Below are 14,011 nucleotides of genomic sequence, written 5' to 3'. Positions count from 1 at the left end.
TGATTTCTCATTAGCAGCTCATTAATCTTTTTCGCCATAAGAATACGTGCAATAAGTTCAGAATATTTCGCAAATCCATACACTCTATATTTTGTTGTAGAATTATATTTGATGCGTGAAAAGTGGAAAATATTTTTTCAAGCATTTCCGACTCCGTAATCTCATGTCCACAAAATTTTAATTGTGAGATTATTCGATACATCGTTGAGTTGTAATCACTTACTTTCTTAAAATCTTGGAATCTTAACGTATTTCATTCATCATTGACAGTCGGAAGCATAACTTCCCCTATATATTCAAATATTTCTTTTAATCATTTCCATAAAACCCTGAGATCTTTTTCAATAAGATATTTATATTTTAATCCTTCATCAATATGTCGACGCAAAAATATCATAGCGTTTGTTTTTTCTTATGATGATAAGATACCATTTTTTTAATAGTCTCATTTAGACTCAATGAATCAATATCATTTCTACATCGAGGGTTCGTTATATATAATTTTTTCCCATAATGTCGAGCGCAACAAATTTGAGTTTTGGCAAATTGATGGTACTATAAAAATAACAATGTATTTTATTAGTTAAGTTCTAAATCTATTAATATGACAATTTAAAGTAACGAATAAATTATAAGTACAAACATTCTTAAAAATAAAGAAAAACGCGAGGTGGATATTCTCCAATAAATACAAGACTATTGAGTATAATAACTAAAATAATTATAAAAAAGAACCTTATTCTTCTTCGAAAATTTTGATGAAGAAAATTTTTAGGGAGGAAGAGTAAGTTTGGAGTTATTAAATGTGTTTGTAAAATCATATTTATAAGGTAAAAACTAGTCGTTTATAATCATTGAAAAAATTTTAAAAAATAAACGTATGTATATGTAAAATTTATGGTAATAATATGATGTATATAATGTTAATCATGTTTAAATAAATTATGTATATCACATCACATTATTATAACGATGTGTCAGAGACTCCTATACATATATAATATATATAGCACAATTGTGGGGATCCGGACGCTAATCAAGTTCTTAATCATCATTGGGACTAATTAATCAATTATAAAACAGGGTCTAAATTTTTTTTTTAAAATGCGAAACGTAGTGAAATCAAACTAATATACAACTCAGTATAAAAGAAAGTACAAGTCCTGTACCGTCTACAAATCAGTAAAACTAAAGTTCAACATCTAAATATCAAGTGTCAAAACCCTATATATATCCAAGTCCGGAGCCTCCACTCTAATCACGATATCTCCTCATCTCCTGGACCCTGATCCTGTCCCACCTGTTGTCATGTACACATACAGACAAGACAACAGCCGGATAACTCCGGTGAGAATAAATCCCAGTATAAATCAACGAAACATGCAATCATATAAACAAATATAAAGCATGTAATCAGGTAACAGTAATATGTATCAAAATCTGAAACATAATTACAATTCTACAATTCAGACTAGACTCAATCCTAGTCTAGGGATCCCGGTTTCCAAATGTGGTATTCTTATATCGAATTCCGTAATAGAAGGAACTCCGTTCCTATTACTCGATATAACCAAATATGGTGTTCCTATATCGAATTCCGTAATAGAAGAATTCCAATTCCTATTACTCGATATAACCAAGCATCTGGTGTCCTGACCTATCCGTCATGGACTGTAGCTCTATCGCTAATATCATTATCTTGAGACATCGTGCAATGTTCCCGTGGCGATTCCAAAACTATCAGGAACTTCTGTCACAAGATAACTCATCTGATACCTGCTATCTATAGTTCCAGAGAACAAGTACATCAGTCAAATCAATGCAAATATCAATGCAATAAAGTAAAGTATGTGATTTAGGGAAACTCAAGTCTAATCCGACTCAAGTCGATCTCCCAATATCACATTAACTTATACTTTTCTTCGTCGGTTTCTGGCTCAGTCGAAGTCCTGAATTCACAGCCTGTCTGGCAATGACAATATCAACAATCTCATGTTAATATACCATTCAAATCAATAACAATCTGATCAATCTGGATTTAATTCAAAATCATTGGCATAACGGTACAAACTCAGTATCCCCGTCAATACCATATCACCAGATAACAGTTACAATCCATAACCCATATCCAATACAATCCGTAATCCAATCACAATTCAAATCTGTCTGGTATAAATCAATATACCCTAAAATTCATAACAATTCCATAATCAGTCCGTTTCTCAATCTGACTTCGATTTTACGATGTCTAACATATTAAGAACATCATATATGAATTCCATTCAATTCTGACAATAGCATAATTTCAAAGCATGTCAAAACGTAACAAAACTTACGTCAAGTTGTAGCCTACGTTGCTAGGAACTCGGTACCGAAGTCGGATTACAATTCAGACGGACGGATTTCTCAGAAAAGGCGTAAGGATTTTCAACACATAAACAGGAACTTATCTCGACTCTTTCTCCTTTGTTCTGAAGGATAATGCAACGATATATATATATATATATATATATATATATATATATATATATATATATATATATATATATATATATATATATCACGTTTGCATGTTGAAGAAACGTGGCTTGTTTTCGTACAATTCAGGCGGCGCTCGAGCGGTCAAAAACTACCGCTCGGGCGCCGAACACTCTGTCCAAGTACTCGGCTAGTCATGCACTGGCGATCGGGCGGTCATATCCTACCGCTCGGGCGCCACATCTTCTGTCCAAGATGTTTTCCTATTGAACTTTGGCGCTCGGGCGGTCATTTCTTACCGCTCGGGCGCCACCAGTTCTGTCCAACAATTTCGCCCTTCATGCATAATCTTATTTCGTGTCCCGATTAATCCTTTCGTAATCATATCAATTTATAAATCAATAATTACAGATTACTAGGATTAAATTTCCGGGCATTACAACAATAAAAATATATAAGCATTGAAATAATCACATCACGTTAATATAATGAGGTGTCATAGACTCCTTTTATATAATAACATGATATTATTCAAATATATATACAATAAATAAATAGTAACACTATAAAATATATAAGCAGTGTAATAATATAAGCACATCATGTTATTATAAAGATGCGTTATACACCCCTTTTATATAATAACATGCATGATAATATATATTAAACATATACACAATAAAAATAAATAACAGTAAAATAAATATTCTTATTTTTGAATATTGTTGCCTTTTTGTTGTGTTTCGGAGTTTGGAAAAATATGGAGAACCGAACCGTCGAGTATCGTGCTGATAACGTGTTAAAAATAAAAATCGCAAACTCACAAAATATATTAAATTACACACTTTATAAAATTGTGTCTACTCAATGGTGTGTTTTCTTTACAAATTTAGAAACCTATTTATATAATTTCTTGGAAAATAATCCAAAAATAAATATATCATTGCATACATCATCACACGTTGATTTTCAATATTTAGAACTCTTATTTTCAAACTTCAATAATTTCAACTCTTATTTCCAACAAAAACAACATTATTTGAATGATTATTTAGTTTCTATCAGCCTTATTATTTCATTTAAATATTGAAAATGAAATTTAAATATTATATGTGGAACGAAAATTGTGGCTAAAAACGTGGGAAGTAAAAATTTGTTCGTGGGAAGTAAAAATTTGTGTGTGTGTGTGTCACATATTTATATTTTGAAGACCTTCTCAATACATACTTTTATATTTATTATTATTATTATTTATTTATTCTTATGTGGCACTTATCAAAGATTACACAGCATCCGCTGATTAGATACGTTAATTAGGCCCAGTGAAGGCCAATTGCTATTATTTCTAGTCTTAATTAACATGAGGAACAGGAGTGGATACCGGCAATTCTTAATTTTTATTTTTTTTATAAAATCAAAATCAAATTCGCTGCATAATAAATGATTTTATTTTAAAATTATGTATTTTGAAAGGAGAAAAGAAGATAGTTAAGGTGTCAACATCAATGAATAGAGAAGGGGATGGACTTGGACATGGTTACAACGCATAGAGAGAAATTAATCTGGATTTTACATTAATGCTAGCTACGATATTATTTTACCAAGAATCGATTCTGACCATACAACGAAGCTAAAGCTATTGTCAGACCTCCTTCATTAAATTATGAAAAAACATCAATCAAGGTGGGGCTCAACTCTTGGCTAAAATTAATTACTCAACTTCAATCGTATATATTTTGTATTTATATCTGGCAAATCCTAATAAATTCCAGTTATTTATAATTGTAGAATAACGAGAGGAAAAAATACTGTAATTGAAACATAGTTTACACGAATTAAGTTATCTAACTGGTCATCCTTCGTGCGATCTTTCTGCAAATATCATTGAATAACTTGATCTAAACTGATTTTTTTCTATACAAGCAAATCAAGAAATTTGAAATTGATGGATTTTATTAACATTCACCCTTCTAAATACAATCTTATGTCATTTTGATTATTTCTTTTTCATGTTTCACGCGCCCCCAATTTAATTTACCAAATAAAAAGTTTTTAAAAATTATACAGATAGTATGTAAATTATTTTATATCTTATTATAATATGTACTAAAATTATATATTTTTCGTGATTTATTTTTCCAAATATTGATGTGTTTTATTGAATCAATGCTTTAATCAACAAGAGCCCAAACGTTTCAGCCCATACTCAAAAAACGATTTTGTTTTCGATTCATGGTTCGGACCAAACCGTGCCCCAAGTCCATCTCTAATTGAGCTTTCGTAAACGTTCATTAACCACTACTATTCTTGTGTCATCACACTAATGCGCTAGAGCCCAATAATATTAGCCTGTGTATCCTATGGTTTGGTATTGGCGTTTAGCCATTTACTAATAGACCACATATCTATTTTTTCGGCCCATGTCGTTGCAGGCCATCTGATGTAACTTTACTTTTCAGGTTTCAGAAAAAAGAAAGCCCATATGATACTTTTTTTCGGATGGGACTGAACTTAAGTAGAAATATCAGATCTAATTTTGATGGAGACGCTATAAAACCCAAGGTTGTGTTCGAATCGAAAGATTTGGATTTACGAAAAATTTTAAAATGACTGGGTTGGAGAATTAATTTGATTTGAAGCAAAAAGAAAAAAAATTAAACAATACAAGAGATTTCAAATCTTTTATTTTAATTTTTGAGTCAAATGTATACAAGGATTTGAGATGTGGATTTAAAAACAAATCAACTCAAATCATTAGATCCGAATGCAACTTAAAAAAATTAAAAGTTTAATGTGCAAACCTAAGTTAGTTAATAGCATATACTATTGCCATTATTTTAATTATGCGTAAAAAAATTGTAAAATATGGACTTTCTTTATCATGATTTATTTGGCACGTGTTTTATACTTAAAAAAACCGCCAATATCACGAAAAATAATGTGAGCGGAGTTTCGATAAAGGAAGTCAAATATATTTAACCTTATAATATTTTAATTGACATGACAGGTGACTCTTGGCAGGGTTTTCATGAGATGAATAGATACAATGAGTCAAGACCACTTTTGTGTACTACTCATGGCTCCCAACAATTGTGATCTTTACCCCAACGGAGAGAAAAATATGGAAAGGTGAAGTTTGGGAATGTACCTAGATTTCTGAAAAGAATATTAAAATTTCAATATTTTTGTGAGTACATAGAGTAGATTTCGTCTTACTCTAATTCCATTTGGCATAAAAAAAAAATTAATATATACATATATGTATATGCAATGCATATAAAACTTTTTGGATCTCTTTTCAAATTGACTGATGAATGTGTGTGTATATATATATTGAGATCTCCATTAATGTACCTTGTGTGGCATTTCCTTGAGCTCATCATTTCAAATTAGTATTCTCTCCTTCCCAAATCCCAACACATTCATTCCTTCGTTCCTTTCGCCTCCTTCCTCTTAATTTCTTCTACCATTTATCAATCGTCTTTGCAAGTGGGGATTTCTTTGCAAAATAACTTCTAAGAAATTCCAATCCAATTACCCTTTTCTTTTCCTCTGTTTTTTCTTTAGAATTTGTTATTTTTACACGGTTGTTCCTTCGGTTCCATCTTCTCAACCCCCAAGAAACCATAACTTTAACGGAAGAACTGAGAAATATTATGACTTGCTGGCTGTAGCCATATGTCTCCAAATGTATTGTACATTTAGAAATAGCAAGCCTTTTTCTATTTAAAATTTGAAGTTATGGGTCACAGTCAAATTCCCATATGCCGCTATAAATTCCGCCATTTTCTGGCAGTATCTTTTCTCATTCTCCTGATTTCAAGCTTGGAAGGTATGTCTCTATCTGATTCTAAATGCGTGTTTTTAAGAAAACAGTTTGTTTATTTGTTGTTGTTTTTAATGATGTTTTTCATATTCCAGGCAGGATTCTGTCACCAAATGCTGACAACAAGAAGGTAAGGGGAAAAAGAAAGAAGAAATCTTTTCCTCGACTAAATTCTTGACCTGTACAAATCTGGATTCTTCGAAAATGATGTGATCTTAATTTGTCACAGTTTTTTGTGGTTTAGATTGTGAATGAAGACAAGTTAAGTGCCCTAAGACCGCAAATCGGGTCGAGGCCACCGCGATGCGAGGGGAGATGCAGTTCTTGTGGTCATTGTGTAGCCATTCAAGTGCCTACGAATCCCCAGTCAAGAAACAAAATCAAGAACTCCGCCGAAGTTTTAGCCACTGCTTTCGCAAGAGACGACTACCATTCTAACTACAAGCCAATGAGCTGGAAATGTAAATGTGGGAACCTCCTTTTTAACCCATAATTCCCTGTATATAACTTGGAATCCTTCTATTATTCGCAAATGTTTTGGTCCTCAAAATTTGTCTCGAAAAACCCATTCGTCGAGTCCATCAAAAATTCCTAAATTCTAAGATTCGTTGTTGCAGAAAAGCATATTTTTTTACTTCTCCAAGTGTTGTATGGCGTGTAAAATCTTTATGGAACTGTTTTGATTATTTATGGATGTACATTAAGGCAAATCATATGTATACAGATCTGAAGCACTAGCTTTCATGAATTTATAGCAGAGATTCCGATATGTACATATGCAGCAGTATTCACAGTAAATGAAGGTCACCGAAAGAAATAGGGATAAGGAACTTTATTTCACATGTTGAGCTAAAATGTCACTCTTATATATTTTTTCAGCATCATTTCAATAGTCTAGTAGGCACGTTGGCATATTAATCTTATATAGTGGTTCAAATTGTATTGTGCATGTCTATATTATTTAGTCACCAGATTATGATTCAGCATGTCGCGTGTATTTTCTAGATTCTAGACGAATTCATATTTCAACGATACGTCTGATAGTTTGCGACAGTAAAATTGGGTTGCTTTAGCTAAATCTTATCTATGCATGTAGAGTTAATGTCAAGACCAAAGCGAAAACTTACATGTAGAAAAGATTAAAACTTTAAAATCGAGTCAAAAAATGATTCCATTCTGTTGCAGTAATAATATTAAATGTTTTTAATAGGTCCCTATTCCAGCAGCGTGGGGATAGGGAGGGCCTATAACTCCAGGAGGAACAGTAATTTACTATGTGCATTAAATTATATATCTTGCAGATTAACAAAGGTTGCAGTGTTAAGTTATTGATCTAAGATTTGGTTTAACTGTAAAAAGCAACGTCTTTCTGTCCTTTTATTCTGCAAAATATTTGACACTATGGACACGCAAATAATGAATCTCATTATTGTTTTTTGGTAACATTACAGAGGCGCAGCCACTCTTCATCTTTTAGCTATGATTCTTACCTTAAATTCACAGGTAATTAACTGCTTTTCTTGTTCTTTTTGCTTCGTTTGCAAGAAATCTTAGTGGATCTTGCTTCCTCGTTCAGACTTAAAAGTAGGCGGCTGTCATTTAACTAGCCAAGTTACGTTGTGGCTTGTGATATTATGTATTTTATTTTATTTTGTAAATTTTAAATATTTTTATATGAATTTAAACTATACAGTAGAGTAGAATCGCATCTTATTCTTCTCTGTGGCATAGAAAAATCGGAAACTTTATGGTGGGCACGAAGCAAATAGTATTTCGAATTATCTTGAATCATATTGACACTAACCGATCACGAAAAGAAAACGAAATGTCACTGGTTTCATGTCTCTATGATTGGTTTGGATTTATATGATTTGAGAATTCAATGTGACATTTAATGTGCCTTAGCCACAGAACCGAGTTTAGATGTACCAAACGAGGGGAGTTAGTTCCACACTATGGTGTGGTTCCACCATATATTTAAGGCCTTTCGCAATAAATGTTGACACACAACTAAGTTTAGCCACTCAATTTGATTAATTATTGACCGAAATTGATGTTTTATGAACAAATATAATATCTTTCAATCATTCTACATCATATCCAATTACATGTCGACGATATTATATTCATTGTCGATGCTCTAGACATTGAATTAAGGATAAATGTTTTTTTTAGTCTACTAACTTGTGTAAGTTTTCAAATAATTTTGAATATCAAAACGAAACATTGAAAATTTAGAACCAAAACCGAAAATTGAAAATTGTTTGAATCATGTTGACACAACAAACAATGCTTGGAACATGGAACGGTATTCACATGTGGAACGAGGCAAACGAATTTCGATTATCCATCAAAGAGTATAAAGTATTTGAATCATAGTTGGAAGGCAGACAAGCTGAGGAGGAGAAGCCCAAATGGGAAATGGATTTTGATTCCCAAAGCCTCTTTAATTTATTTATGCCAATGTTTTTCAGTGTTGAAATTTCACCATCTCTTTAGTGAGAGGACAAAATTGCACCAAGTTCGAGGTATGTATCCAGTATCACAATTAGGGGAGACACCAGTCCTCCCTAGGAAGCATACAATACCGGATATGATTCATATATTTTACAGGCAATTTTATATAATTTTAAGTTTTTTTTCACTATATTATATTGTAATGTAATATATCATATTTTAAAAGAATAAAAATGATAAATAAAAATAATGAGCTCAACACATTCCTATCATCTTATATCATCTACAGGACTAAATATTTCGTTCAGAAAATAAAATAAGAATATATTACATTTTTACGTCAATTTTCCAAAAATTTACTTCCAAAAAAAAACACAGGAAATATAGCAGAACACTGCCAACATGTTTTCCAGGAAGGTAATTGGAGAATTTCCAAGAGGAGTGAACATGGAATTTTAAGAACCATTACCCAGCAGGCAAACTAACTAGCCCCATCACACAGGGCAAAAAGAACGAAAATTTAAGTTTAATTTCTCTTCTAGCTAATAACGTTTGCGACTTTTCTTTGGTTTTGTTTTGGAATACACTGCAAATGCCCTTCACATAAAAGCAAGAAGAGTTCTGTCATAAAATCTGATCAAAATCCCCCACGACTGGCACGGAGAATCTACCAGAATTCATCAAATTCAAATGCCAGAAGAATTCGAACATGTGGTCAAATGTTATAAATTGGCATTGACAAAATTAACACTCTTGCCGCCACAAATTCAAAAAACTTTGAATTCCCTTTTGAAGATTGGTGGAAAACCAATTTAAAAAAAAAAAATCAGATCGAACATAAGCGATTTGGTCATATCTGTTTTAACGAGGCGGCAAAACCTCGAGCTCAAGATAACTGATCAAATTAAAGTGTAATATAATCATCGTACGTAAACATGGACTGATGAACAACTAAACATTATGCAGCGCGTAGAAACATGTATCAAATTAAATTCATAAGAAAAAACAATAATCAAACAATAAAACCGAAGTAAGATCACAGAAAACTTACCCCACGGACACTCCTTGCTCCGGACATGCAAGTATTGTTATGGCTGCACAGCAAATCAAATTTACATCAAATATACAAACCTATTTCTTACGACATTCAGATATCGAATTCTTATTGATCAAATTGCTGGAAAAACTAAATCCGGATCTTCTGTTTTCAAAGGAAAGAAAGAAAGACTTGTCTCCCTAAAATTCCCTCTATTTTTAAATTCACTGTTTATTCTCTCAGGTGCAATTTGTTCTCATGTCAACCCTTGCAATATAATATTTTGTAATTTTGCCATTTTGGGATGATGTGTTGGAATTAAGGTAACAATTTACTATGATTATTGATTTATTTCCCTCCAAATTTAAAAATATCGAATTTTACAATCTAATCAGTAGTTTCCGACTAAATGGTACACTGCGTTATTTTTAATTGATTCTTTTGAAAAGATGTAAGATTGGGTGATTGGAAATCGGATCACAATAGTTAAAAATTAAAAGTAAGTGGACCGGTATCCAAATTTGATTAGTTATTGGACTAAAACGAAAACATGTAAAGTTAGATGACTAAAATGATTAATTACCTTTAATTATTAATTCAATGTCACGTGTTGGATCAAGATTAATTTTATGTTCAAATGTTAACAAATAATGAATGCAAAACTGACTTTAACTAAACTGATCTACACTCAGTACCCAAAACTGAAATATCACTTAAGATAAATTGGTCTAATCGAACTAAACTGACTCGGATTATCTGTTTTTTATTTTTTCTCGCTCAGTTTCAAAGAAACGATTTGCAACAAAATCAGTTTACAACAGAAGCTCAAAATAAATTATTCGTAATAAATTGATCGCGAAGAATATTGACATGGATTAAAAACAAGCCAACAAATACTTTTGTTTGGAACACATCTATTTTAAAACATCTATATATAAATGATTCAGTTTAGTAACGCTACGACTTTTACTGAGAATCAAACATTCAACTTCTACATATTTGAACCGAAGAATTAAATCAGTGGATCACACTTTACAAAGAAGTGTGTCTGATCAACAAGAATAATTCAATATTAGTATATAATAGTATTATAAATCATTGTATTTAAATAGCAATTTTATAATGTCTATTATCAGTTGAGATAATAGTAATTTCAGTTTGATAATGTTTAAGTTCAAACTGAACTAGAATTTTGCAAAGTGCATATACTATCCAAAGTCTTATAGTGAATCTTTCTCAAAGGAAAGAATAGATGACGTAGAAGCTTGAGTTCTTTGAACATTCAAAAACAAACATTCATATTTTTCACTTTCAATTTACCTTTCAGTTGACTCAGATTAGTCCATATGTGATTTGTTCTAATATGTCAGTTTAGTTTCTTTCCATATTTATTTGTTATTTAATTGACATTAATTTCGAAAATATATAATTTAGTTACCAATCCAACTAAATTAAGCAAATAGAAATATAATTTGTGCATAGTGTTTATTCAATTTTTCCCTTCAAAATACTCAACTGATCTACATCATGTTATACATTTTGATAAAATAATAATAATTTTATATAATCACAAAATCATACGTATCAATTGTTTTAAAAATCGTAATCATCCCATGAGCATCATAATTATAAAAATTTAATAAGACCACTTGGTACAATCATAATCACTCTCTTTCTTTTTGCGTACGTTAAAGGGCAATCAAATTTTGTTTCACATGTCCTTCTGAGAATAAAGGAAAAATATTACATGTCAATTCCTTCTAAAAAAATGGCTTATAAGATTTCAAAATAAATTGTTTTAAAAAAATTATGGTACCCTCAACTTATTTTTTAAAATTTTACAAAAAAGAAATTATTTTATCACACAAGTTAATTTTGTCAAACGGATCTATCACTCGACTCGATCCATGAAAAAGTAACATTTTTTATGCTAAAAATATTAATTTTCATTGTACCATATTAACATTTCTCACACACACAATATATATATATATATATATTAGTTTTGATATCTTGCACACCTACCGTGCACACTTTTGTGAGCACCGATGAGATGTCACTCACTCATTGGATGTGATGAAATATAGAAAAATTACGCATCCAATGAGTGAGTGACACTAAATATATATCTGACCAAAAAGTTACTCAAATATCTTTTAAAAACTAAATTATCATCGTATAGTTATAATCTCAAACAAACTTTCGTATAACAAAATATATAAATTGATTAATAGTCAATTATTAGTTTTATTATTATATTATAAATATTTTCCTCATTAAAGTAAAAAGTCAATATTAATAATTTAGATATAAATACTTAAATAATAACTATTATTATTAATACGTTTAGTAATATTATCGTTTCTATTTCAATTGTTATTGACAAAAATTATTTTATGGTTATATAAATGTCATTGTAATTAATAATTATCATTTTATTTTTATTATTATCATCATACTACTATTAGTACTATAATAATGATTAACTCTTAATTATAAACTTATAAGTTTGAAATAAATTTAGTTAAATATCTAAAAAAAATTAACTAGAAGAATTACTTACAAGTATTCGAACAAAAGCCTAAATTAGTATCAAATTTCAGTGATGAAGGATATTAAAAAAAAATAAAACATTATTTTTCTAGAATTTTTTTTAATTATAAAATCTTCAATCCCCTACGAACTCGTATCCTCATGCATCGCAAAATCAAAGCAAGATTCGCCGCCTTCCACGATCCTATTTCGATAGTAATCCTCCGGAGATCCAAGCGACTCCGCCACATCCTCCATGCTCCACCCGCCACGTAACAATCTTCTCGACAGCACCGTCACGCGCCGCCGCATACTTCCACAGTATTCTTCTAAACTCTCACCATGATCATTAAAATTCGTCTGAACATCACCGCCGTCCACCATCATCATCTCCCTCACATCCTCTTCTTTCCACCCTCCTTCCCTCAATCTCGAACACACGTCCTCCAAACATCCTCCCAACTCCCCACTCCACCACCCGCCCGCTTCATCACGCGCCGCCACATTCCCCGCTGTTTCTGCCAGCTGCGACCACAGCTCGATCCTCTTCGCTTCCGTAGCGGCCCATGCTGGCGCAGTGAGCAAATCAGACAACCTCGGACGCCTTAAAACTCTATCGCTATTTCCACTCATTCTGAATTCGATCTGTTGAAAAAATCCAGCAATATCAAAACTCCATAATTTAACATCCCCTCTATGCACGTAAAACACCGGATTCCCCGCCATACACGGCGTCCCCGGAATGTAAAAATGCCGGTAAATCGGAACTAGAGCCGGAGCCTTTTTCAAGAACCCTTTAGCCAAATTCACACATTCATCACCATCATCAGGCTTATCTCCCCAAGACTCAAGCCAAAATTCATTTCTTGAAACTTCCCTGCAGATTTCCAATATGGGGAGATTTGTAAGAATATCAAGCTGTTGTTTGGATGAAGATCTCCAGTTAGGGAACCCTTGGCCAACGGGTAATCCTTCTCGGAGGATGGACCGGAGGTCCGGCGGAAATGTAACATGAAATGATGCCTCCACGGCAGAGAATTCGGCATCCGAAAGGCCAACCTCCACAGGAATATTCGACGAGAGAAGACGGTGTATCAAGTTCTTGGCGTAAGCTGCATACGAAAAGCAGACTTTTAAAGGTTTAGAATCGGCAAAGTTCACGGCGGCGTCGGCAACGGAGTGGGATTTGAGTGGCTCGACGAAGCTTGCGGCCATTGAACATTGATCAAGAAATCATGGATTGCGTTTACAGAGAACGACGTGCATTTGCAGGAGTGAGGAAAATATGTATAGATAATCCGTTAAAGAGTGATATATCTGCAGCGTGTTTGACGGAAGAGTCTTGCATCTGAATTGAACGAAGAATTCTTGGCGGAAGAAAATGACTGCTTTGAATTGGTCTCTTCGAACTTTATATAATAGTGTTATGTGTCACACATCATATTATTTTATTAAAAAAACAATTTTTATAAATTAATGTTCACTTCAACTTTTTCGAAATAGTTTGAAATTTTAAATAAATTAAAGATAAAAAAAAATAAAAAAATAAAAATGTATAAAAATTATTAATAAACTCACATAACCGAAAATTAGTTAACATATATTAATACAGTATAAATTGTAAATAAACATTGATGTCACGTTGATATATTAAAGTTAGTGTGATTAGGTTATTTGATTAT

At 32.0% G+C, this 14,011-nt stretch overlaps 2 protein-coding genes across 2 annotated transcripts; one reads left to right on the top strand and one right to left on the bottom strand.

The window, feature by feature from the left end:
• The first annotated feature begins 6,172 nt into the window (after positions 1-6,172).
• LOC140828246 (EPIDERMAL PATTERNING FACTOR-like protein 2) lies at positions 6,173-7,073 on the top strand. Its single transcript, XM_073191232.1, has 3 exons — positions 6,173-6,310; positions 6,400-6,434; positions 6,549-7,073. Exons 1-3 carry the CDS (start codon positions 6,220-6,222, stop codon positions 6,795-6,797), a joined length of 375 nt encoding a protein of 124 aa, XP_073047333.1. The 5' UTR covers positions 6,173-6,219; the 3' UTR covers positions 6,798-7,073.
• Positions 7,074-12,339: 5,266 nt separating this feature from the next.
• On the bottom strand, positions 12,340-13,733 carry LOC140828245 (uncharacterized). Its single transcript, XM_073191231.1, has one exon. It carries the CDS (start codon positions 13,542-13,544, stop codon positions 12,474-12,476), a length of 1,071 nt encoding a protein of 356 aa, XP_073047332.1. The 5' UTR covers positions 13,545-13,733; the 3' UTR covers positions 12,340-12,473.
• Positions 13,734-14,011: the final 278 nt, after the last annotated feature.

The sequence above is a fragment of the Primulina eburnea genome, chromosome 3 (assembly GCF_022965805.1).
Source record: "Primulina eburnea isolate SZY01 chromosome 3, ASM2296580v1, whole genome shotgun sequence".
Taxonomy (NCBI): Eukaryota; Viridiplantae; Streptophyta; class Magnoliopsida; order Lamiales; family Gesneriaceae; genus Primulina; species Primulina eburnea.
The sequence above is the reverse complement of the archived record's forward strand: the minus strand, read 5'-3'. Positions and strand labels throughout refer to the sequence as shown.